Source organism: Stigmatopora argus, chromosome 2 (assembly GCF_051989625.1).
Source record: "Stigmatopora argus isolate UIUO_Sarg chromosome 2, RoL_Sarg_1.0, whole genome shotgun sequence".
Classification (NCBI taxonomy): domain Eukaryota; kingdom Metazoa; phylum Chordata; class Actinopteri; order Syngnathiformes; family Syngnathidae; genus Stigmatopora; species Stigmatopora argus.
In genome coordinates this window covers 20,168,143-20,194,984 of record NC_135388.1, presented here as the reverse complement: position 1 = coordinate 20,194,984, position 26,842 = coordinate 20,168,143, and the positions used below count along the sequence as shown (strand labels likewise).

The 26,842-nt window shown below is 38.3% G+C and overlaps 2 protein-coding genes across 5 annotated transcripts; both read left to right on the top strand.

Moving 5' to 3' along the window:
- The first annotated feature begins 485 nt into the window (after positions 1–485).
- vps33b (VPS33B late endosome and lysosome associated) lies at positions 486–12,016 on the top strand. 3 transcript variants are annotated; one of them, XM_077594821.1, is made up of 24 exons: positions 486–736; positions 827–937; positions 1,977–2,057; positions 2,125–2,186; positions 2,273–2,322; positions 3,558–3,625; positions 3,693–3,738; positions 3,840–3,934; positions 4,329–4,433; positions 4,549–4,639; positions 4,714–4,791; positions 5,307–5,380; positions 5,481–5,567; positions 5,638–5,728; positions 5,816–5,890; positions 6,739–6,803; positions 6,887–6,941; positions 7,037–7,083; positions 8,234–8,366; positions 9,042–9,115; positions 9,207–9,308; positions 9,380–9,455; positions 9,602–9,709; positions 11,854–12,016. In XM_077594821.1, exons 2-24 carry the CDS (start codon positions 842–844, stop codon positions 11,931–11,933), a joined length of 1,839 nt encoding a protein of 612 aa, XP_077450947.1. In that variant the 5' UTR covers positions 486–736; positions 827–841; the 3' UTR covers positions 11,934–12,016. The 3 variants fall into 3 exon arrangements, 2 of the variants coding, with proteins under 2 accessions (XP_077450947.1, XP_077450946.1); XM_077594820.1 differs by having other exon boundaries at positions 8,976–9,115; XR_013298718.1 differs by lacking the exon at positions 11,854–12,016 and having other exon boundaries at positions 8,976–9,115; positions 9,357–9,455; positions 9,602–9,633.
- An 840-nt stretch (positions 12,017–12,856) lies between these two features.
- Positions 12,857–26,373, top strand: prc1b (protein regulator of cytokinesis 1b). Of its 2 annotated transcripts, none has more exons than XM_077595073.1 (14): positions 12,857–13,033; positions 13,211–13,343; positions 14,863–14,985; positions 17,668–17,901; positions 18,189–18,359; positions 19,755–19,904; positions 20,006–20,153; positions 20,248–20,384; positions 20,689–20,784; positions 20,853–20,999; positions 21,078–21,188; positions 21,290–21,415; positions 23,932–24,019; positions 25,644–26,373. In XM_077595073.1, the coding sequence occupies exons 1-14, from the start codon at positions 13,023–13,025 to the stop codon at positions 25,664–25,666; spliced, it is 1,698 nt and encodes a 565-aa protein (XP_077451199.1). In that variant the 5' UTR covers positions 12,857–13,022; the 3' UTR covers positions 25,667–26,373. The 2 variants fall into 2 exon arrangements, with proteins under 2 accessions (XP_077451199.1, XP_077451198.1); XM_077595072.1 differs by having other exon boundaries at positions 12,858–13,033; positions 23,932–24,096.
- Positions 26,374–26,842: the final 469 nt, after the last annotated feature.

Here is a 26,842-nt window from a genome sequence, read left to right as displayed (position 1 = left end):
TTATTCATTACATATCCCACAATAAATATTAGCTGGACTCGCTCAGTTTCCCAGTCTGAAAAAAAATGATGGAATATATAAATAAAGTAAATAATTCAAAAAACAAACCCTAAAAATAAATTACACAGAAAAAACAAAGTAAAAAAAGCACAAAATAAATTGCCCAGAAAAACCAAAGTAAAAAAAAACAATTCAAATAAACAACCCTTAAAATAAATTAATCAGAAAAACGGTGTTGTGGAAAAACATAATTCAAAAAACAACCCCAGAAAATATATTTTTTTAGAAAAACAGAGTTTTAAAAATTATTGATAAAAAAACAAACAAATTAATTTGAAAAACCGTCTGAGCATTTTTTTATTTTTAAAGTGAATACAATACGCTTCCTTACTTACGTATATTTCCCCCTTAATTTGAAAAATAAAAAATAAAAAGAGTGTCCAGTAGGCGGCAGTATACATATCATTTGCCATCAACAAAAAAAACTGGTGAAGAGGAAGAACCACTTGGCGGCTGTCAACATCCTACAATTGATCAATTCTGTCATCCCTAATACCTCATATTGTATTTTTTCCCAAATAATCACTATACCAAAAATTGCTGAAATCTGCGTTGCTATAACTACACCATGATCTTACTGTCAAGACAAGTGTACCAGTTTATTTTTTTTTATTTCAATTTTTTTATAGCATAAAACAGATTTAGCGGCGGCAGGAAGGAAAGTCACTGTCCTGAGGTGAGCCCACTCGAGGTCTTTATTCATATCAAAACACTTTAATGTTTTGAATGTTTATAATACGTTGGTAATCGGTGGTTCTGCGTACAGATTTGGTTCATCAGCATGGCTACTAGTGCCAGGAAAGACTCCCCGGAACTCCCTGACTTCTCTTTGCTCAAGAGACTAGCAAGAGACCAGCTTATCTACCTTCTAGAACAGGTCAGAATGGAGAAACTTTAGCACAGCACTTGTGTTTTAAACCATTTATTTGGCTTCCAGGCCCGCCCAGTTAAAATGGATTGGACGTCTGTCGCCGTTAATGGCCTGTAGTCAAGTGCAGGTTGCTGCCATGCACCCTTTTAAAAGGCATCTCGTTTTTGATTCATTTGAACGTTTTAAATGCCAAAACGTCGACAATATTCATTTCATTCTTTCATTCATTTACTGAACTGCTTCATCCTCACTAGGGTCTCGGGGGTGCTGGAGCCTATCCCAGCTGACTCCGGGCACGGGGCAGAGGGCATCCTGAATTGGTGTCCAGCCAATCGCAGGGCACGAGGAGACAAAAAACCATTCACGTGCACTCTCATACCTAGGGGCAATTTAGGGTGTCAAATCACCCTACCATGCATGCCTTTGGAATGTGGGAGTACCCGGAGAAAACCCACGCAGGCACGGGGAGAACATGCAAGCTCCACCCAGGTGGACCGACCTGGATTTGAGTCCAGGACCCCAGAACTGTGAGGCCTAACCACTCATCCCCCGGGCTGCCCGTAGACGTTAAATCAATTGAAAGTTTGTTTATTAACCCGTTGTCTATCATTTACAATGATATACATCCAATTCATTCAAACTAGTTGGAGAAGGTGCCGCCTCGTGGTGTAGAGGTTCACTCACCTGACTTCGGTGCGTGCAGGCGCGGGCTCAATTCCCGCTGGTGGGCGTATGATTGGGGTTGTTTGTCTCTGTGTGTCCTCCGGCTGTATGTCGACCAGATTTGGATGTAGTCTGCCTTCCACAACCCTTTCGAGGATGGGTAGTATGGAAGATGAATGAATGATTGGATGGGTGGACAAGCTGTGAATGTTCGGTGCCATTGTCGATGCTTGGCGTCTAATTTATTTTGACTGGCAGGGATGGCAGCAACATTCGCTGACAGCCTCTCCCAGTCAAAACGGAATTTACGTCGTCAATAGCAACCAATAAATTAAAAGCCATTCCATTACCAGGCCCTAATTCATCCCATTATTTTATGTAGCTTCCAGGAAGGAAGGACCTTTTTATTGAAGCAGACTTGATGAGCCCTTTGGATCGTATTGCCAACGTTTCCATTCTAAAGGTGACACTTAAGATTTATATTCCCTGCAATGAATCACATTTTAAAACATTTTCTGTTCTTTCAACAGCAACATGATGTTGACAAGTTATACAAAGTAGAATATAAACCCATCATCAGCACATCAGATCAGTGAGTACTCATCATACACGTGCTTAAAGCCTACGCTAGAATACGTCAACAGACAGAAGTCAGACAATATTGCTTATTTTTCTTAGGCTTTGTTTTCTGATCCGACCAAGAATAAAAACAGTGAAGTGGATATGTGGTAAGTTTGTCCTCATATTTGATGTTTAGTGTTTACAGGTATTTCGTAAAGATGTACTCCATTACAATTTACCACACCAACATACTGTAATACCTTGACATACGAGTGCCCCATCATACGAGGAATTTGAGATACGAGTAAAATTCAGAGCAAATTTGCCTTGAGATAGGAGACAAATTTTGAGACAAGAGCATACGAGACAGCCAGGTGGCCGAGATGCTGCTTATGATAACAGCGCACTGTCTTTCTCACCTTCTCCCTGTCATCTCCCTTGTTTAAAGATATCTACGAACACTGGGCGGAGAGTTGTATTTTTTCCGTGTTTCATGGCGTTAGTCAGTACAGAATTAAGGGAAAACAATGGGTCCTAAGCAAGCAGGTGCAATGAGCAATGAAGGGTAGTGCGAGGAAAAGGCGTATGATGACAATCGATATTGAGCATGAAATAATCGAAAAGCGCGAGTGGTGTACGTGTGATGGAGTTGGCTCGCCAATACGAGAGGAGCACCTGGACAAGTTGGCAAGTGGTCGTGCGTTACCTTATTGGGAGGACATTTGTGTGCGTCATTTTCGTAATATTTTGAAGGGGAGACAAAGGAAAACAATCCTAGATAAGTTCCTTTGAAAAACTCCAGCTAAAAGTGAAGGTGTAAGCGAGGCAAAAAGAGCCAAGCCAGAAGAATAATTGTAAAAAAATTAAAACTATATTAGAATTAAGTTAAGTGTAAGGTAAGATTAAAACTTATTTTTAAGTGTGTCTGTATCGTAATCTAAGTTCATTTAAGTTAAATTTATGTTATGTTACGAGCGCGTTGCCGAGCAAAAATTGTCTCTCTCTCCCTCCTCCGAGCACTCCGCGTTATACTGAATAATGTCTCATTTTAGTATTGAACATCATAACCACTATATATTTATTTGTTACCCTGATCATATATGGTGAATTAGAACCAATAAAAATATGATTTTCCATTGTAATATCCTGTATTTGGTGTTTTTCAGAGGGTGGGAACGAATTCATTTGTATTTAGTTCAAAAGTTGATTTGAGATACGAGTAAAGCGACGTACGAGCTCTGTCCCGGGACGCATTAAGCTCGTATCTGAAGGTATTATCGTATAACAGTTTTCTAAATCGTTTTTTTTTAATCTACTGTATACTCGTCATTGCGATGACTCGCTATTACTATAACGTTAATGATTTCTGCCAACCTTCTGATAGATACCTTTTTTTGTACAGATGTGGCTAATGCAGACAAATCAGCTGGGAAATTTAGAAGATACAAAATTATATTTACCCCTCAGAAGGTATTTGATGTTCTCATGTTTAAAATGAATTGAAGCTATTGCTGATATGCTGTCCTTGGTCTTCTAGTTTTATGCATGTGAGACAGTGCTGGAAGAGCAGGGGGTCTTTGGAGGTATATTGAATTAATAGCCTATTGTATTTATATTTTTATTCTATATTTTATCCTCACATCTTTAAAAGTGGTAAAATTCTTATTGGGATTTTTTTTAACAGATGTGACGATGGATGAATGGTCCTTTTATCTACTTCCTTTGGATGATGACATCATCAGTCTAGAACTCCCAGAGTTTTTTGAAGACAGCTATCTGGTAAACGTTACTCACAATGTCAGAACTAAATAACCATCTTTCAATTCAAAATGTATATTTTTATAGCAGTAGAGGTCAAAGCTAAACAAAAACATTTTAAATTGACAAAATGGTTTTACAATGCCACTGCAGCCATAGCTGGATTCCGATTCAATGGTCATTCAGACAAAGGCAAAACGTCAGATATATGTAATAATTTTAACCAATGGTTATTTTTTAGTCATTTATACAATTTTTTGTCAATTGTATAATGCAATTTAAAAAAAAGAATATTACTTATGTCATAATTAGCATTATTTTTTCACAGCTTGCTCTGATTTTAGCATGTTCTGATTTGATTTGATTTCTGATTTTCTGATTCTGCATTTTCTTTTACTTGATTTCATTCACCAAGGCTGGAGACTTGCGATGGGTGAGGACAATTGGCAGCGCGCTACATCTTCTTCACTCCATTTATGGACCATTTTCAAATGTTTATGGAATTGGAAGATGTTCAAAGGTATAGTAGGGTTCTCTTAATAGATGTTGAGGACTTGAGTTTTATGTTCTTGATCATCTTTTGTTTCAAAAAGTATAGGTAGCCAACACTTTTTTGGTCCTTTTTATTGTATCAGATGGCATATGAGTCTTGGAGAGAGCAAGCAGAAGAGGGAGATCAAAAGGCTCGGAAGTCTGAAATTGGAAATGTTTTTGTAATTGATAGGGGTGAGAAGATGTGACTGTTTCTCACTTTGAGTTGTGCAGACTTTGCCCAATCACGCTGTCTAATGTCGTTACAGATGTGGATTTTGTGACTCCTATGTGCTCACAAGTGGTTTATGAAGGACTTGTGGATGATGTTTTTAAAATCAAATGTGGTTTGTAGAATTTTATTCCATGAAAATATCAGGACAATGTTTGCTCATAGACTTTTTGGCTTATCCCCCCTCACATTATAGTACACTTTAAAACTAATGGATTGATATCTATATATATTTAATCTTACTTGTTACCATCGTTTGGAGAGCCTGTGTTAAAAAAAATCTGAAAAAAAATATTTCCAAGATGTTTAGAAGCGATGTCTTTTAGTTTACATTTGAGTAAGACTAAAGTTAAATGTTTACACATCATAAAACGACTTGAACATAGACTCAATATATTTTTCAGGTATGTTCTTTAATTTCATTGCAACAAGAAGAAAAAATATAATTTTGTGGCAGACTAATTTCTTCTAATCAGCCATAGTTACCCCACAGCTGCAGTCCAAAGTCTCTTCGAATCAGCGGTTGTTTTATTTTAGCAAAGAATTTTTTAGCCTTTGTGATTTGTCAGACCGTAGATATTTTCATTGTTTGTCATATCATACGGTAATGACAGAGATTTCTCCCCACAGGTTGTGTTGAATTTGGGCCAGATGTTTCCTCTTCAGACAAAAGCATCAAAGTCATGCTGAACTCTCAAGATAAGGTAAATCTGGCTTTACAAATGCAGAGTTTCTTCAATCAAACATTATTTTCAAAGTCAATTGTCTCTTCAAACATTATTTTGAAAGTCAATTGTCTTTTAGGTGTTCGATGAAATCAGAAATGAACATTTTTCCAACGTCTTTAGCTTTCTCAGTCAGAAAGCCAGGAACCTCCAGACTGCATATGATGTAAGCCAGTATAATTATAGTCTTCATTTGACTTAACATAGCTAACTCTGCTTTTTTAACATTTCAATAGAAGAGTCAAGGAATGGACATAAAGCAGATGAAAACGTTTGTGTCAGAAGAACTTAAGGGGTTAAAACAAGAACATCGGCTCTTAAGCCTCCGTAGGTGTTGACGCAAAATATTCTGTATCACCGTCTTGTGCTTGATTCTGAACAAAATTTGTGGCTAACTGACGGATTTTTCCATAGACATCAGCGCAAGTGAATCCATGATGAAGAAGAAAACCAAACAGGATTTCCAGGAGCTTTTGAAGACTGAACATTGTGGGTTCATTTGCATAAGTGTTTAATACTAATACAGTCATACCTCTACTTACAAATGCCCCTAGGAACGAAATTTTCAGGTTATGAATTTTTTTATATGCAAATGAGTGACTCGAGATACGAAAAAGACCCACGTTACGAAATCCCCTAAAAAGTAAATGCATTTACTTAGCCGTTATTTTATTTTGTCACAAATGCATTGATTCTCACTTCAGAGACTTCGCTACCCTCTACTGGACTCTCATTTCATCGCTCTCATTCTACCTCATAATGAAAATAAAAGCATTCAATTCAATTCAATTAGCTGTCTCACAACAAATGCAACGCGGCACTTATTTTCACATACACACACGGCACACGTAAAAATCTAAAATGTACTACAAAGTGGTGGACGGCTTTCGGCCCTGGTAGAACGGGCTCTTGCTGCCATCTGGCGGACAAACACGGGTATTACGTCTCCCATTATAACGGCCGCGGAGGCAACAATTTCAGCGGCGCAGGGCACATTTTCATATGCTTTATTCGTTTTAATACATTAATAATTTCATTATTATTTTTCTCTAATTTTGTTGTTTCCTCACATCTTTCATACAAAATTGGGACACTTTGACCAATTTTAAAGGGTTTAGTTGTTAGTTGTGTGAGGACCGTGAAACGAATTAGAGAATTTACATATAAAGTACTGCTCTACTTACAAAATTTTCAAGTTACAAAAAAAGTTCTAGAACCAATTAATTTCGTAAGTAGAGGTATGACTGTAATGTCTTTATTGTTTGTGTGTTTTGTTTTCTGGTGAGGGGAATTTAGTATTAAGCACGTTGTTCTACTGTTTTCTTAATTTCTCACAGCTTTATTGGAAGGTTTTGAAATCCGTGAATGCATATCTTTCATTGAGGAACATATCAACATGCAGGTGTGTTTGTTTAAGTGTTTAGTGTTCCTCGGTATTTTTCATGTTGGTAAAAACTAACCTAATGAGGTTATTTTCTTCTTTAGGTATCCATGATAGAAAGTCTTCGATTGCTTTGTCTTCTATCCTTAACGGAAAATGGTATGTTTGCTTTTATATGTAAATTGTTCATTTTTTTTAAAAAAAGCTATGCCTGTTTGTGACTATATTGCACTTTCATTAATGGTATACTGCAGGTTTGCTGCCAAAAGACTACCGTTCTTTAAAAACACAGTATTTACAGGTGAGATTTCACATCTGCTGCTGTTTCTGGCTTTTGATTATTGTGATGGCAAAGAATAGTACCATAACAAAAATACTATGATAAGTGTCAGGCATTAGACATTTCCAAAACGCACAAATAAAGAGGAATTTTCACTTGCTAGGAGAACGACCGTTAAGACAGCTTCCCAGCTCCGTTCTGAGCTTACACGTCTTTTCTGTTGTTTTATTTACATTCGGGCCCCTAATTATATGGACGTCTCAACTCTAAAGGAAGATGTGGAAACACAAGTGAGCAAAGCTTATGTAATTCAATGCAAGCATGTATGATAATAATGAACTTAGGGTGAGCAAAGCATTTTTTAATAGCAGGGCCAAGCTTATTGTTCATTGCAAGTAAGTGTAGGATAACATGAAATAAAAACCCGGACAATAAGAAACTTTTTCTGCTTCAAAATTAGCTGAACTAAACCTTTAGAATCCTCATGGTCTGTAGCTGTACTACAGGTGCATCTCAATATATAGAGTACCCTTTGTTGCATTTATTATACACAATTAAACACTTAGAACGAAGTAGTGTTTTTGACTCAATAAACGGAAATGCCCAAATACTAGGAAGCTATTCTGCCTGATCATCTCTGTGCTAATTTGAAATTGTACTCTCAAAGGTAATAATCTATTGACAGAGAGAGACATCAAATTAATTTGAACTGGGAGGGTCGGAAGTGAATGGACATGACTTGGTGATACGGACAGTAATAGATGTCCAATACATTTTTCCTGGTAGAATCGCAGCCATCTTTTCCTAATCAAAATTGATTTGACGTCTATTGCTGTCAAAAGAAGTGAATGAGTTAAATTGAATAAAGATCAGTAGAGCAGTTACAGCAGTAGGGAGGTTTCCTTGATGCAAAGCTAGTATGTGATCAATGTAAAAGGAGTTCATTTTTTTTATCTGGTTCTTCTTTTTTTTCAGTGGATTTTGTTGACATTGCAGGGTTTTCGTTCGCTTTAAAACATTCATCATTATATTTCTTTCCAAAGGTTTGTTTGTTAGATAATTTAAAAATGCTATTCATCGTTGGTGTTTTTGTTGCATTTCCAACTGTCTTGTGAATGGCCGAATGTGATATAATGTATTGTTATTTCTTCCCATTTGTTTCCTTCACTAGAGCTATGGTGTGGACCACCTGCTCACATTTGCCAATCTTAAGCAGTCTGGCCTGCTTGTGGAGCAACAGCAGGGCGAAACTCTGACTGTGATGGAGAGCAAAGTGGGTAAACTGGTCAATGATAAGACGGCAGGTAAAGACAGGCTTTAAGTTTTTTCATTTAACATGACTTGATGAGACATATATATTTTGTTTCTAATATTGTTTTACAAGCAGGGGGCCCAGCTTCGCCGGTCCCACCTGCTTGTTTAGAACCAAAAGACAATTGTTGCACTATTAAAAAAAATCTCTTTTGAAAAATGGGTGTTTAACAAATAAAAGATTGAGTTTACACACTTAAAGAAGGTGAAGAATTCAATCATCTCATCTACTAGGATCCGACAGCCGTTTCTGGCCACCATAAAATAATTTAACTCTCTAAGTTGCATGGTTTGGACAAACGTAGCGAGAGAATCTTAACACACACACACACACACACACATCCATAAATCACACTTTATAAGGATTATAGATGACCGCCGAGGTCAAAGCCTCGCCACCACTTTGGAATGCAGAACATTGTGCTGCCATCTTGGTGCCCTTCAATTGTTTACGCCTTTCCCAACTCGATACGAAATGAGAACTCCTCTTTTTTGGCATAATTGGTGAAAAGTGACAGTGCAAACGTATGTAACATATGCAAAAAAGGAATGTATAATATATACAGAAGCAGGCATATTTATTTCTAATATTGTTTTATCAGGGAAGCTGACAGAATGTATAATATATACAGAAGCAGGCATATTTATTTCTAATATTGTTTTATCAGGGAAGCTGACAGATGCCTTTTTCTCTTTGGCAAGAAAAAGCAATTTTAGGGCTCTGAGCAGAAAGCTCAATTTGGTAATATGTTAACCTTCCTTCATTGTTTTTTCATCAAATTTGATTTTATCATTCAAATTCTCATTTGCTCGGCTGTTGTTTTTATGATAAGGTGCCCAAGTCAGATGACGAATATGACCTGCGTGTCCCAAAGGACATGGCTTACGTCTTCAGTGGTGCTTACGTTCCATTGAGCTGCAAACTCATTGAACAGGTAAATAGGCAGGATTTCTTTCATTTATTCCAATCAATGATGAATCAGTCTATTTTGTGTACGATTTATAGGTGTTAGAGCGAGATGGTTGGGCCGGCCTTGAAGAAGTTACCAAATTGCTAAATGGAAATGAGTTTGCTGTCACAGGTGAAATTTTGAATAAATTTGTGCCTTAATGTCCCTTACAGCCTTAATAAAATCGTGATCTAATCAGGTGGAGCCACTGTTATGGCAATGTAAATGTACACTGGTTTTGATTGAAGATGTTCCAAAAGTCTTCTTTTTGGTGTCAGGCAAAAATGGAGCAAAAACTGAGGATCAACGCATTGTCATCGTCATGTTCCTTGGGGGCTGCACCTATTCTGAGATTTCAGCTTTACGCTTTCTTGGTAGAGAAAAAGGTACATTTGTTTGAAATGTGGCGCCGCCTGTCACATCACTCAAATGATAATGACTTTAATGACAACTTGATGTGTGATTTCCTCTGGCTGAGTTAAACAGTGATCCGGAATATATTATTCCAAGACTGTGCAATATCTTTACTCTGAATTTCAAGTATTTTTAATATTAAATTGTTTTTTTTTTGGACAGAAAGTTGCTCATTCTAAGTAGTAACTTCAAATTTGATTATAGTTTGTAGTAAACCAAAATAGGGATTATTCTGATATGGACTATTAAACTATTAGAATATAGTATTGTACAATTACCGTAATTACTGGACAATAAAGCACACCTGACTGCAAACCGTACCTCTGAAATTTTCCAAAATGCAGGATAAAACATGTATAAATAGACTCAATTCACTAAAAGCCAAAGGTGTTAATTTGGGACATTTACGTGGAGAGATGTTACACAGCAATATCTGATCGATCAAAAAAATGTTTATTAACCAAACAAACACACATGAACAGGTGGAAAAGTCGTAATATAAGATTTAAGTCGTTTTCTTGTTTTCACTTTACGTGAGTTGTTTGGTTTCAAGGGCATCATCTTTTGGCGACGTGAAGAAACATTAATTTTTGCATAATTTAGGAGATTCAAGTAATAGCCAAACAACACCCGGTTCACGTTACAGAAAAATAAACAACAATATGACAGTTTTATAATTAGCATTTTGTAATAGTATAATCATCATTCAATGTTTGTCGTATTTTTTTTTTTTACCTCGTAATAGTTCAATTTAAAAATTGCAATAGCATACCTGTCAACCTCTGCCGATAACTGCCCTTATAAATGATTATGATTCCCCTTACAAACCCCCAAAAAAACTTACAAACACCGTACGAGTCGTACGGTGTTTGTAAGGTTTTTTGGGGGTTTGTAAGGGGAATCATAATCATTTATAAGGGCAGTTATCGGCAGAGGTTGACAGGTATGCAATAGTTAAATTTTAATCTTGTATTAAGATTTTTCTCTCAGAATATTACAATATTTTACTAGTAATATTCCCCTGCACAGCTGACCATTGCTCACAGCACCCCAGTGTGCTGCGACACAGTGATTGGGAAACACTGCTCTCTGTTCCCTGAAACCTTAAAAAATTAACCTCCAAAAATCAGGACAATATATTTCCAAAAGTTGGGTTTAACCTTGAAGTGGATGAAGCTGTCTTAAAAAGTTCCGCCATAGCATCTGATATGCTAACGTTTAGTGGTAGGCCGGCGTACAGCAGCTTTTGTTATGACAATCACAATCTGTCCTTTTCTAATAAAAATAATAGGTATAAACAGTCAGAGCTGTTCTTTTGTAATGGATCAAGCATTAGATGAAAACATCCTGGGAAGTCTATTGAGTGCGGGTTGAAAGTGAAAATGAGCGCTAGTGTCACGTCTTCCTTTCGTAGTAAACACTGGCATACCTGTCAATCTATATGTTTTTCCTGTATTTTATACGTTTTTGATCATTTCAAATTGTGTATGCCATATAACAACTTTTGTACAAGATTGTTTTTCAAGTACGTTTATTATAAAAGCAATCTCGTGTTACCCATTTCAGCTCTAATACAGTCTAAAATGTATGTGTTACTACAAAGTGGACGGCTTTCTGCCCTGGTAGAAAAGGCTTTTGCCTCCATCTGCCGAACAAACACGGGTATTACGTCTCCCATAATAACGGCCGAGGAGGGAACTATTTCTGCGGTCCAGGGCACATTTTCAAATGCGTTATTTATTTTAAGACATTAAATTATTTGCTTATAATTTTCTCTCATTTTTGTGTTTCCTCACATCTATCATACAAAATTGGGACATTGACCAATTTCAAAGGGTTTAGTTGGTGGTTGTGTGAGGACCGTGGAATGAATGAGAGAATTTACATATAAAGTACACTTCTACTTACGAAATTTTCAAGTTACAAAAAGTTCTGGAACTAATCAAGTTCGTAAGTAGAGGTACGACTATACTTGCTTTAGTGGTTAGAAACTTAGAACGCACTGTGGCAATGCCATGATGCGCCGGGCCGTAGAACAAAATGAAATGAAAAGCTCATTTCCGAAAGAAATAGAATTCTGCATATAAGATATGTTTTGTTTTTGTTTTTTAAACAGGATATAAATTTATTGTGGTAACAACAGCAATCACAAGCAGCTCAAGACTTTTGGAAGCTTTGCTGGGCAATCATTTATGACACTTCAGCTCACCGTGATGGACATCAGACATTCCTGTTTAATAAAATGTGCAATGTCAATAAATATTTTTATTTTACTCGAGGACGAGGTGTGTATGATTGAACTCCTTCTGACAACTGGATTTGCTACATACGAATTTAATGTACAGTTGCCCCAATATACAAAGTTTTATTTCTCTTTTTAAATGTTTCCATCTTACAAAATGGATTGAATGTTCACAAATCGGACTATGTCACCTTGTGGTCGTCATGGAAATAAAAATACAATATTAAGGGGAAGTCCAAATATTACAAAAGAAGCTCAATGAAACTAGAAACAAATTGTTTTCAAATTATCTCCCTAGGCGGCTCGGTGGATGATTGGTTAGCGCATCGTCTTCTCAGCTCAGGGATCCTGGGTTCAAATCCAGGTCGATCCTCCTTTGAGGAGTTTGCATGTTCACCAGGCCTGCGTGGGTTTCCTTCGGGTACTCCGGTTGCCCCCAGTTATGGGTATGAGTGTGCAGGTTGTCCGTCTCCTTGTGCCCTGCGATTGGTTGGCCACCGATTCCGGTGTACCCCACCTCTGGCCCGGAGTCAGCGGGGATAGGCTCCAGCACCCTCTGCGACCCTAATGAGGATAAAGCGTTTCAGAAAATGAATGAATTAACGATCTCCCTAAACGTATCATCCTCCCAGCTCCAGAGACATAAAAAGCACACCCATAGGGTGTGCATGTCCTCTACTAGCAACAATAAATGCCCAATTACTAATTCGTTTAATTATGCCTACGATAAATTACTTCTTGTTAAAAGTTCATTCGTTTTCCATGTACCATATTTGTGGAAGTGTCGGGCGTGAGCGGTGCAATGGTTAAAGTGAAAACGGATGTCACCGCCCCGGCGGATGACGCTAAATGGTTGAACAAGCGCTTCTTCACCAAACGAGCCAATCAGAATGCAGAATTGTACAGTTTGCGTGTTTTGAACGACGGAGACAAACGGACAAGCGACTTAGCTGAGCACCAGACTTGACGACCTGTTCTTTTACGTTTTGATACTTTTAAAATTCATTTTTATTCAAAACGTGGCAGTCTCAAAAGTGTAGACGATGAGGAGAAGGTACCTTTTAAATTTTTGAAATTGTTTTTGTATGGGCGTCGATAAAATTAACATGATCAAACAGGTTGGATAGTTTGCAGGGCTGTATATGATTGTATTTATATTATTCCCCACTAGTTTTGAATAACTGTACTATTTAACTTTTAATGTAATAAATAATGTGATTTTTTTTTACAGTGAAGTGCTCGCAGCCGAATCTGTGTCATGCCTCAATAAGGCTCTTTGCCACTTGAAGGACATTTGGGAAGAGATTGGCATTCCAGAGGATCAAAGATTGCAAAGAACCAATGTTGTCAAGAATCACATAAAGGTGGGGCGAATATGTATATTGTCATGCTAAATCGATCGAAACTAAACGCGTTTTTTGTTTAAGATACAAGGTAGAAAATCTAACTCTTGCCTGCAACGCAAAATGCACATGTAACAACCCAAATACAATGATTCACATTTAGAAGTTCTGATTTTAATTCGTGTTTCAATATAATTGAACGTACAATGTTAATAGTTTAATTGGATTTTACTTTACTGTCTGACTGTTTTGCGACGACTCCGTCAACAAAATGCTTGGAAAATTGCAGGGAGTGTCTCAATGACCCTCACTTGAAAATCTCTTATGCAATGGTGCATTCATATACAAGAGGTATTTGTTTCCTGACCATGCTCGTAACTCGGCTTCTAAAAATAACTGTAAAAGGATCACTCCTATTATTTCGAATTATACATTGACAAAGTGTACCAAATAAAAGTAGTACATAAAGCACAAATGGTTGGTTAATTGTCCCTAGAGGGGAGATCTTTAGCCCGACCCCAACCCGAAATTCGGGTCGGGCCTAAAATGTCAATCATTACTTCGCTGTCGGGCTGGGCTTCTCTCTCGCTGAAAAAAAATGTATACTAAAGAGATGTGTGGTCTCTCTCGCAGACTTAAAAAAAAAAATATATATATATATATATATGTTTGTAAAATGTATACTAAAACATTGTGTGGATACTAAGCTAAGGAACACTGGATGAAACAGAAGGGCACTGTAATGTTCTTGCAATTGGAGGCGCAGAGCCAGAGCATGCTCTGCATCTGCACACGTCATGTGAACGCCACCCTCTTAATAATCTTCCCCTTCGCAAGTCCGCATCTATTTTGACCTGGTATCCCCAATATGGAGGATCAAGGAGTTAAGGATAAACTAAAGACAGGAGAACTGAAAAGACAAACACGCACCGGTAAGAGTAAGGTGTGGAAAAGCTTCAAATTGATTGTTGAATATGCGAAGGGAAGAGTAAGGTGTGGAAAAGCTTCAAATTGATTATTGAATATGCGATGGTAAGAGTAAGGTGTGGAAAAGCTTCAAATTGATTGTTGAATATGCGACGGTAAGAGTAAGGTGTGGAAAAGCTTCAAATTGATTGTTGAATACATGACAGAAACTTGTGTTAGCCTCGCTGAATGTAGTCTATGTGGCGCTTTGCTTTCATACGAGAGCAAAAAGACTGGCACCTCGATACTGAGCAGGCATTTAAACAGTTGAAAGCGTCAAACATCTATATTATCATATAAAAGATGTAAATGTCTATACAGTCTTGTTTAACTTAGATTTCGTTACAAAGACGGGCTTTAATCTGTTATCATAAATCACGCCTCCTCCCGACTCGGTGGTCCTGAGTCCTCACAAATAAAATATGAAATTTTGGGTTTGCTTCGGGCTTGGTCCTGCAAATCAAGTTATAATTTGCCGGGCTCGGGCTGGATTTTTTCGGCCCGATTTTACCTCTAATTGTCACTAGCGTAGCTACTTCAATTGCACTAACTATTTGAATATTCTGCCCTCCAGGGCTTACTAGATATGATGATCAGAGAAGAAGAATCATTGAGGAATAGAGTTATGACCAGTATTCAAGACAGCAAACTGGAAGTGGAAAAGCTCTGTCTTGACCTTCAAATTCCTTTATTTCAGGTAACTGTTCGGAGGTATTTAGTGAATAATGAACATGATTTATACTGGGTTTTGTAAAGCTTGTTTACTGTTTATTACTTTGTATCAAATGTTGTACCGTAATGCTTCATTCAAGCCATTAGGTAAACGCCAACAAAATCCATTTCAAGTCGCTGGACTTTTAATTTTGATTTTAAGAATCAGAAGTCCCCTAATAAGTGCGTAAGGTGATGCTCACTATAATCAATGCATCATATAACTTAGATTTATCTTATTGTTATTGTATTATGTATTTTTTTAGTTTACAAAAACAACAACAACTAATAATTAACAATGAATACAAATTGAATATTCCTCCCTGTGTGGAGTTTGCATGTCTGGCTACTCCGGTCGGTATCCTCCCACTTTACAAAAATGTGCATGCTAGTCTAGTTGAATACTCTAAATCAGTATTTCCCAACCTTTTTGAGCTGCGGCACACTTTTTGCATTGATAAAATCTCAAGGGATGCCACCATCTGAAAGTCTTTTGATGTAAAACTATTTCGCCTATATCCACGGCAATGCACTCGTAACCGAACAAACAAATTTAAATTAACTTGGATTAATATACTATACAGAAACACTCAAACATACGTTTAATGTTACTTTACACAAAACTAAATTCTAATTTTGTTTTTATTTTTTGTTCTCCGGGTTGACTCCACCCGGACGTTCAGCGGGAGTTTTTAAAACGAACGAACGTATCAAGAGTTGTTTGTTTTTGCCTTCCCTTCAAAATATTTCGAAAATGACACGCACAAATGTCCTCACAATACGATAACGCGCGACCACTTGCCAGCTTGTCAGGGTGCCTCTTTTCTACAAAATCTTGCCACTTCGCTAGCATGTCTTTGATATCCTTTGTAGCCAGGCGGCCCCCCTCGTCCACCTACTCCTCGCTACTGAGTTATGGCAACACCTCCAAATGTTCACTCTCCTGGAGCTCGATTAAATCCTGTGTCATCAGTTCTTCGTGGTGCTCGGCGATTAGATCATTCACATCTGCCTCGTTAACCTCCAGCCCCAAGGAATTTTCAAGTGACACGATATCATCCATGACAACGAGCAAGCTCTGTGACACGGGAAAATGCAAGCTCCGCCCAGTGCTCGTAGATATCTGTTATACACGAAAGAGATGCGGCAAAAAAGACGCTACAATGATAAACAGCCTCTCATGTCATGGCCACCTGGCTTTCTCGCATCTCGAATTTTTTCTCGTATCTAGAGCTAATTATTTGCTCTAAAATTTCCTCGTATCTCGAGCATCTCGTAGGTAGAGCTGCTCGTATGTAGAGGTACCACTGTACTCTCGTATTAGCGATCGCTCTGCCATTCGCACTGACTAATGGGGCAAAAACAATGAAAAAATGCAACGCTTCACCCAGTGCTCGTAGAGACATTGCACGAGGGAGTTACGACAGAAAGACAGTGCCCATGATGTTCTTATGAGCAGCCTCTCGCGTCCGCTGTATGCTCGTATATCAAAATTTGTCTCGTATCTCAAGATAAATATTTGCTCACAATTTTACTCGTATCTAAAATTGCTCATATGTTGGGGCACTCTTATGTCGAGCTATTACTGTAGTTAGCTAGGATCGGCTCCAGCACCTTACACGTCCCTTGTGAGGATAAGCTGTATCGAAAATTAATAACGGAATATTTACAGGTCCTATTTTTATCTTCACATTACCTATACAGACGCTCCCCTACTTACGAACGAGTTAGGTTCCGAGCGATTGTTCATAAGTTGAATTTGTTTGTAAGTTGATTCAGTGCTATATTTTGTATTATAATTTATGTTTAAGGCCTATATAAGTATATTGAAGGTTTATATAAGTGCATTTGTATGTTTAAGGCTTGTATAAGTAACACGCATTAGTTTGTACTAAAAAAACATTTAATAAAATGGAGAGAATATGTACAGTACTAGAGTATGTATTAGAAACTGGCCGAAAGAAGCGATCTAACGACGATTGCACAGTTTGCTTCTTTTTTTTCATCATAAATGATGCGGTAGCACTGTATGGCATCATTCAATTGATTTGCAAACTTTGTGCAACGTTCAATATTTGGGTCCTACCGCTCGATCTTTATGTTTATAAATGGTACTGACGGTCGAACGATTCAAGTTGTATTCCCGTGCAACGCTCACCACTCTCACGCGCATCAAGCTTCGTTATTATTGCCACTCGTTTCAAATGAAATGGCTTGCCTCTTCCTTGCACCTCCCTCACTAGAAGCCTTTTGCTTTTCACCAACCATATTGAATAATGGCTGTACGAGATATTTCATGATAAAAATGAAAAAGGTTCTTTGCGCACTGGAGATACGTCACGCACTTACGCAACTTACGCACTGCAACGAACTGGGCAGAGGAAGGTGGATGCTGGGTGAGCTGAGTGTTCACAGTGCCAGGCGTCGGTATTAGCGGCGGAAAGAAGCACTACTCGGAAAAATGCACGCAATACAAAATCGAACTGGTGAACATTTTTCGACATAAACGTAATTTGCAGACATGTTCGTATGTACCGTTGTTCATAAGTCGAATGTTCGTAAGTAGGGGAGCGTCTGTACAACTTTTGTGACGTGACACAAAAAAAAAGAAAAAACACCACACTTTGTGGAGTGAATTTTCCGTTTGAATTCATCTTTGTTGATTCAGGAAGAGGTTGGTCTTACCATGCTCCAGCAAGAGAAGAACCTCCGCATGCGAGTTGATGATCTGATAACTGAGAAGACTCAGCGCATGCAGCAGTTGAAGGCTCTGCTAGAGGAGGACCAGGAGCTCTGTGATATATTATGCTGCATTCCATTTGGCATCTCCCCAAATGATGTTCCCTCAGTGGACCAACTGGATAGCTTTAAGCAACATATTGCTAACCAGAATGCTGAGAAGGTTGGTGCGCTGGGCAGTTTGCGAAATGAGAAAAAATGCATTTCATGTTAAAGCCATATTTGATTTACCTCTTGTTTATATTTCTTTTGACATGCACTTTTAGTCCCTGTTTACTCACACTATGATGATACTACCTGCTAAGTTATGTTACCTCACCCAATACCATTTTTTTCTGGTTTTAGACCATTGTTACGTAGTCATCTTTTGGGTTGATGGGAAGCATTATTGGTATTGATGTGTCCAAATCTACCAGGATATTAATAACATTTTCTTCTTTACTTGGACAGACAAATCGTTACGCTGAGTTTATGGGCCTCAAGAAGCAAATCGTCTTGTGCATGAATGACTTGGATCACATTCCAGAGACTACCTTTGAAAAGGATGTTGTCTCTGAGGAGGAAGACACTTTTTGCCTCTCTAAGGATAATATTACTTCACTCAAACAGCTTCTTTGTCAGGTGAGATAAATTTTATTCTCATTTGTAAAGAAGGTCTTCAAAATTTAGCCAGTAAGGACAGATTTGGACAAGAGATTTGCAACCCTGTTTTGGGGATTGTTTGTCCATGATTGTAAACATCAAATAAATCATGACATAAATATGTTAGCATTGATTGCGTAAAACTGTCTTATAAAGCATTTTGTAGTTTTTTAACTTTTTAAAAAATAAAGGTTATATTTTGATCAATTTTTATGGCCAAATATTCAATTGTGGGTGAGCCCTTTCAGATTGCTCGCTGTCACTTGCAGGCAGAATTAACTAAAGCAAGACATTGCTTTTTCCAAAGTGTGTATTTACTTAAACCAAGGGTGGGCAATTAGTCCGCGAAGGGCTGGAATGGGGGCAAGTTTTTAGAACAACCGAACAGTATGAAACCTTTTCCCCAACTACAGCTACAGTAATACATCGCCACTTTGCGGATCCACTATTTCGGACTCACCAAAAAGTGCCTTGGATCCGCCAAATATACTGTTTTTTCACATCTATAGGGCGCACTTGAGTTTAAAATTTTATCTAAAATCGACAGGGCGCTCAATCAGTCGGTGCGCCTTGTTTGTGCACTAAATTCTAAATTTTGTATGACCCTGACCATTTGACTGACTGGTTTCATTTCTTGCCAACACGCTACTTATTGCGATCAACCCAGCAGACGGTCACCCTAAACTAGCCTACCCGCATATTCCAAGCATTGCGGTAAATCCATTCAAATCATCTCAGACGAGTGGGCACTTGACTTCCGTGTGCTCATAGCGCTTTTACCCTCCATACAAAGACGGGCAGGCAACATCGCACGAGTTACGTGACGATTAAGAATTGTCGATGCCTGGGCCAAAGTGCCGAGGAGCACTGTAGTTGAGTCTTCGTCAAAGCTGGAATTACTATTACGAAACCCCACGGCGACAACTCTGACCTTGACAATGAGATGGAACCCAGCACTGTTGGTGAACTCGCCCACTTGGCTGACCTCTTTGTCGGATACAAAAAATGAGGACTTTGACGGATTTGTATGTGTTTGAATACTATGACTTATTTTCTTGCAAATACACATTGCGTCAATAAAACAAAATCACTCACTTTTGCTCCTGTTGCCTTTTTTTACAACATACGCTAGCACGCATGCTAACGTGTGTCATGTTAGCACAACCATTCCAGTGCGTCCTTTGAAACGAAGCGCCTTTTCTATTGACAAAACACAGAAAATACACCCGCAACTGAGCCCTTTCAAGCGGTGCGTTTTATAGGTGTGATGATGCAGTATATAAAAAGTTTATAGTGTCCAAAAATAATACAAACATGAAAGGGGGGGAGTCACAATTGGAGATTACTTCACTGACTATAACAGTTGGGTTGCAGCTGGAGCACCAAAAGGCAGAGAACGAGGCAGAGTGTGAGGCCCTTCGAGAGAAGATCCAGCAGCTGTGGCACAGACTTCAGGTTCCCCAGGAGGAGAGAGAGGCCTTCAATGAACACATGGTCATTTCCAAGAAGAGTAACCTGAAGGCGGTAAGATGACTTGATAATCCTCCCCCATTTACACTCCAACTACCTTTTCATTACTGCGCCCATTGTTGGTTTTGTTTTTCCACGTGTTTGCCCATTTTCAGTTGCAAGCAGAGATAAATCATCTTGAGGAACTTAAACTGCAGAATATTTGCAATGTCATCGATGCCATCCGCACTGAGATTTCTGTGTTTTGGGAAAAGTGCTTCTTCAGCACTGAGCAGCGGCAGGCGTTTTCTCCATATTTTAGTCGTGAGTTTTGCTTTTCCCTATTCAAATGTTGCCATTTGGAGTTTGGTTTTATTCATCTTTTGTCGTTGTTGTTGTTGTATGTTTTTATTTTTAGAGGACTTCAATGAGGCGCTACTGAATTTGCATGATGCTGAGATTCAACGTTTGAAGCAGCATTATGAGGATCACAAAGACCTTTTTGTTGGGGTCAACCAGTGGGAACAAAACTGGAGACTCTTCCTTGAGTTAGATGTGAGTACTTTTAAATATTGACAAATTAGACAATTAATTCCGCAACCAAACAATTTTGTGTTTTCCATGAAAAGTCAGTTTTATCAAATGACAGAGAAAACAACAAGAAATAGTCAAGACTTTGATCAAGTTAGAAATATTAATTTTTATTTGACCCTAAAATTTTGAACAGAAGTTTACCCACTGTGTTTTGTCCTTTGTTTTGATTTTAAAACACTTGAACATTTTTGTGACACTGAAGGGTTGCCGAAATATATTAGGCTGTTACAAGGTATGAACAAATACAGCTTAATTTTTATTTCAGAAAAAAGCATCAGATCCATCAAGGTTTGCAAATAGAGGAGGAAATCTTCTCAAAGAGGAGAAGCAGCGGGCTGAACTGCACAAATCCCTGCCAAAAGTAAGACACACCTATTGGATATATGTTAAACACTTAACTACAAAAAAATCTTATTTCTTCTATTTAAGCTGGAAAAGAAACTAAAAGGTCAAATAGATGCATGGGAAAGTGAGCAGGGACGTGCGTTTTTGGTTAATGGCCAGAAATTCCTTCAGTATGTGGCAGAACAGTGGCAAATTCATCAATCAGAGAAAGAAAGAGAAAAACTAGAAAGGGTAAGGGTAAACTTGGCTTTCTGCAGAATCGATTGTTTTACACATTAGTTGACTTTTCTCTATGCAAATGCTTTCTAGCAACTGAAGAAGAGTAAGCAGACGGAAGAAGATATGCTGTATGGAACAGCACAAACCCCCACCAAACGCAGATTGCTGGGGAACAATACCCCAAACAGATCAAAATGGATGGTAAGCCAGCATAAAGTATGACTTCTTTCCATGTTTATCGTGTAGTATTTACCAGTGGTCGTTTGTGTTCTTTAATCGTTCACTGTGTTTTTGTCTCTCAGAATGCCTCCTCCAGTATTTCTATGGCCACATCCAACAGCTCATTGCGGTCTGCCTACAGTGGCATTGTCTGCCGTTCACCAGTGCCGCGCTCACCAATGCGCCGGCCTCCTCTTTCTGCAAAAAAGGTTGGTGGCAAAAATGAGGATGAAATAAAATTAAGGGCCTCACAAAACTAAAAGAAGCCCAGTGTTTCTCAGTGTTCAGATGTTTCCGTTTTTTGTTAAGGGTAGTTGTCGTATGATCCGTTTTTAAAGGAAAAATAAAAAATGTTCTGCGCACTAGATTTGGATTTTTTTGTGCCAGTGAGCAAGCGATAAAAATGCTATTTAAAATAAATAAAAATAAAATAAACAAATATTTATGATCCAAGAATAAAGATGGGCTCTTGCCTTGTTTAACTATCCCATTGTAATTTGCCCACAGGGTACCCACTTTTTAACATCATATTTAAAAACTACGCTGGCTAAACTTATCACCAAGCTAGACAGTATGTATAATTATCATTTATAGATTACAGTAAAAAAAAAAATTACAAAGACAATCAATAATGTAGTGATGGAATGTGTAAATGCTGGGCTATACAAATAAACTTTTTAAATTAAGAGGCTACTAGATTCCAACTTCCTCGTTCATTTTAAAAGTTGGCTCTTTAGACCAGAGGTCACCAAACTACGGCCCACGGGCTGGATACGGCCCGTCAGCACATTTGGCTGGCCCTCTGAACAATACCAGAGACGCTATCGGATTTTTTTCCTATTTGGCCTTGAAGACTGGGACATTTTAATGTTGTGTTTGGTTCATTGCACCCCCCGCTCAGCCCACAAATCATCCCAGTGAAGCGGGGCTTCGCATTGCTTCTTTGGTGACATGCGCGGGGAGAGTGTTTCCCTTTGATGCATGCGCGCGCACAGTGTTACCGAGACATCTGGATGATCGCAGGTGAGGGCGGAGCCCTGGGACCATCGCAGACTATTCAAGCATATAAAAACTGCAACCCGTTTGAGAATTGTTCTTTTTGGCCCAGAGCTGTGGAGGGGAGCAACTCTGAATTGGATTTATATATTATGAATAAATATCTTCTATAAAGAACCCAGAGAGAGTTATTTAGTTATTATTTATTTCATAAATAGTTTTATTTATTTCCTGTTTTTTTCTGTGAAGAACTCCGAGAGGGTTATTTAGTTATTATTTATTTCATTAATAGTGTTATTATTTGTTTCCTGACTTTTTTTCTGTAAAGAACCTGGAAATGGTTATTTGGTTGTGTAGGTTTCTGGAAAACAATACATTTTTTAAGCTCCCCTACGATCGTCACACTTTTTCTGTTACAAACTGACACCGGCCCCCCATCAGAGAAGGAAAAAGTTATGTGGCCCTCACAGGAAAAAGTTTGGGGACCCCTGCTTTAGACCTTTATCTTTTCTTGACACTTTATGGGCCAAGTCTGGTAAAAAAAAATAGTTTGTCATTATTTTTATATTACAGTCGTACCTACACACACACACACACATGTATGTGTGTGTATAGATGGATGGATGGATGCAAAAAAAACCTAAAGTGACACACTTTTTGTGAAATAATTAGTGTGCTCTTTCCATGGCTTGCAAAATGGAAGCTCTTCTGGAAAGGGGGGCGTCACTGGTAATATGTCAGATGGCCTATAGCCAACTATTTGTAGCTCCAGCCTCAACCTTGCTCCCGTCAATGAGTCGTCTAAAGGAAGCAAGATAATTGGTAGATTAATTGTATGCAGAAGAATTTAAAGGAGATTGTGATGACCTGTGAGATATTTAGGAATTTGTCTATTTAATTTAAAAAAAACACTACATGTTTGCGTTAATCGTTGGCGCTTTGTGTGTTTTTGGGGCATGATTGTTACCACTTTGTTATGACAAATGGCCCAACACGCCCCATTTCCAGAGGTGCCTTCATTTTGCGGGCAACAGAGATAAAATTTGATTTTTTTTTAACTTTCATTTGTAAGTCATGTTGCAGTGACACAAAAGCATTCTGGGGTACAGCTGTTAGTTGAAGTCAGTAAATAGCATTGCATCCTTCAAAATAGACTCAGAATGGCCTTAGAGAATGATCCATTCTGAGTGTGTGAGAGGAGCATCCTCTGACTTTTAATGGATAGTAGTTACAATTGAAAGGCAGGTTTCAGAATGTTAAGAGTTTGTCTTTGCTTTACATGATCTTTAAAGAGGAGAAAAAATATAGTACAATGGACCCCCTGGTTCCTCTTACGGCGGGTAATATAAATTGTTGTTATAGAATTAAAGTCTGAGATTCTCAAATGAGGGCGCAATAAATAGTGAGAGGGAGGGTGAGGGAGCATCACTCTCAGCCATTGTGTGAGAGATTTAGGCCGATCTGCGGCCATCTTAGTGACGCAGACCCAACATCTCAGTGATACCGTGACACACAGCGACTGCCATTGAATTTTGGAAGTTTTTGCCTTCACGAAAAAAATTCTTGTTGATGCCGGAAGAAAGGGGACAAAAAACGTAATCTCCTACTTTGTAACGTGAAAAAAGGGTCGCCGTAACCTGGGGGGTTCACTATACATTGATTATTTATTTATTTATTTATTTTTACACACCAGTGTTTAGAAGTCTCTCTTTTTCTGCTTCTCTTCTAGGGTTCTGCACAAAGGAAACCTCCTCAACCAAAATTCAACGCATGCAACAAAGAGAATGAGGCCCGGTTAAAAGGAACCCCTCTGAGTGGTGCGTTGTTGACCCCTGCTAGTCCGCAGTGTAACGTCAGCCTTAACTCTGTTGCCAGCACATATTCAGAGTTTGTGGTAATTTAAACTTTTGTCCTATCACTCCCCTCCTCCTGCGCTTTCCTTTGCCTTCTCTTTCACGTTGATTGTGTATGTCTAGGGCACAACATGTGCTTATGTTAATTTACTTTTTAGTGGGACTTGGTGAATACTGAAAGTGTTCAATCAAGGTGTGTTCATTTCCTGCTCCATGAGTGACTCCGATTACAGTAATCCCTCGAATATCACGGTTAATGTTGAACAGATATGGCCGTGATAATCGAAAAATTGCAAATTAGGGTCAGTCCTATTATAACTTTAGTTTTATTTATTTCAGTGCTGAGTCCTAGTAGCAAAAGTGGCTTCCACTTACGAGTTTCAGCGTGGATTTTCTCATTTTTATGAACTTCAAAAAAAAAAAATATATATATATATATTTTAAACAATTAATAGCAGAAAAAAAATTCAAAGTAGTGAATTCGCGATTGAAGTGAAGACGCGATAATTAAGGGATTACTGTATTCCCTTTGAGTGATTGCATGTCGCATTACTGTATTCCCTTTGAGTGATTGCATGTCGCTGAGTTAAAGTTTAGCAGCGTTCTGTCAAAGTGTTCCAAAAAACTGTGGCTATCCCCAGGAAAAGGCTGAGCAGAGCACGGAAGAAAACAGGTCCCGGGCATGGCAAATAACCGCTTAACAATGCCCTTCTAGCAGGGGCGAGTGCACACAAAAATGTTGAAGCTTTTCAGATTTTATTTTAAATTGACTGGCGCGCTTCCAAATGCCGCCCAGGACGCCCCTTTCCCGGGGAACAGAGCCCTCGGAATTTACGTAATATTTTGTACAGGAGACAAAAGCTACGTTCCTTTTAAATACTCCAGTTGAAAGTGAAGGTGGAAGCGAGGCAAAAAGAGCAAAGCCGGAACAAAATTAAAAACGAAAACAAAATTAGAATAGTTTAGTGTAATGTAAGATTAAAACTTATTTTTAGGTTTGTGTATCATAATCTAAGGTCATTTAAGTTATTTTTTTTTGTTATGTTATGTTCTCTCTATCTCCCCTCAGCACACTCTGCGTTGGACTGAATAATGTCTCATTTTAGTATTGAACATCATAACCGCTAGATAGTTATTTGTTACTCTGTTAGTCGATGGTCAATTAGAACCCCCCAAAAAATATTCAACTGTAATATCCTGTTTTTTGGGTGGGTTTTTTTCAGAGGGTAGGAACAAATTTTTAGTTCATTTCTATGGGAAACGTTGATTTGAGATACGACTAAATCGACATACGAGCGCGGTCCCGGAACCCATTAAGCTCGTATCTCAAGGTATTACTGCAATCCTAGCTGTCAAATTAGGACATTTTGGCAGAACACCGACCCACTCCTTGGTTAGTAGCCATTCGCAACTAGGGTGAGAAGAAACAATTCCGCAATTATATTTAAGTTTTAACCAAAAGGGACATAGCTGTCTGCCCCACGCCATATATATGAAGTACATTATAGGAGTCGATTTTAAGGTTGCACAATATGTTCATAAGATTTTTTCCTGTCCCTAAAATTGTCTTTCTTTGCCATTTAAACAGCGAGATTTGTCCATGGCCTCTAAACCCAAGATCCAGCAGCAGATCCTGAACTCCACCATCACTAAACATTAACTTGTCTTCTTTGAACATAACTGCCTTTGCTTTATATATATTTATATTATTTCACATTATAAGACCCGTTAGGGTTATTTAGTTGTAAGCTCAACTATGAAATTGCAAATGTTTTTTTCTATTTTACACATAGTTTGCCAATAGAACACACTGTATAATATGAGGGTCACGGCAATTAAATTTAAATGAAGGTAAGTGCAGTTGGCTATTTCCTGTTTCAGAGTTTTGTATATATAGTCTGCCACATTGAACTAGAAAAACATAAGAATTGAAGTTATCCTTTCATTAACTTGGCTTTTAAATGTTGCTGTTAGGATTTTTTTCATGAGCAAAAGTTGACTTATTGGAATTTTGCAATCTAGGTGTTACAGTTCCAATGTAATATTTGCACTTTTTGTAAAATATATTCCATTTAATTGTGTAGTTTTTCACACTGTATTCCATATCCCCCAGCTTTTTGAAATGTTTGTGTACAAATATTTTAATTTCTCGACTTAGAATGAGGGTTTTCATTTAAATTGGGGAAGGAGTTGATTTAATTTATCTTTCTTGCAAATGTCCTTTTTTCGATACTTAAATTGGCAACTGATCTAATGTTTTTGTGTCCAAACTGTTGCTCTACCCTGTACAATACATTATGGTTCATGTGTGAACTTCATTTTTTTGTTTGTATTCATTTACTATAAATCATTCATTCTCTCATTTTCTGAACCGCTTTATTCTCATTAGGGTCGTGGGGGGTGCTGGAGACTATCCTAGCTGACTTCGGGCCAGAGGTGGGGGACACCCTGAATCGATGGCCAGCCGATCGCAGGGCACAAGGAGACGGACAACCATGCGCACTCACAACCATACCTAGGGGCAATTTAGATTGTCCAATCAGACTCCATGCATGTTTTTGGAATGTGGGAGGAAACCTGAGTACCTGGAGGAAATCCACGCAAGCCTGGGTAGAACATGCAAACTCCACACAGGTGGATTGACCTGGATTTGAACCCAGGACCCCAGAGCTGTGAGGCCAATGTGCTGATAACTTTATTAATTTTATTAATGTAATTGAGACTTGGCGTGCACATATGTGGCCGTCACATTTGGGTCGTTCGTGTAAGCCTCGTGTAAAATCAAAT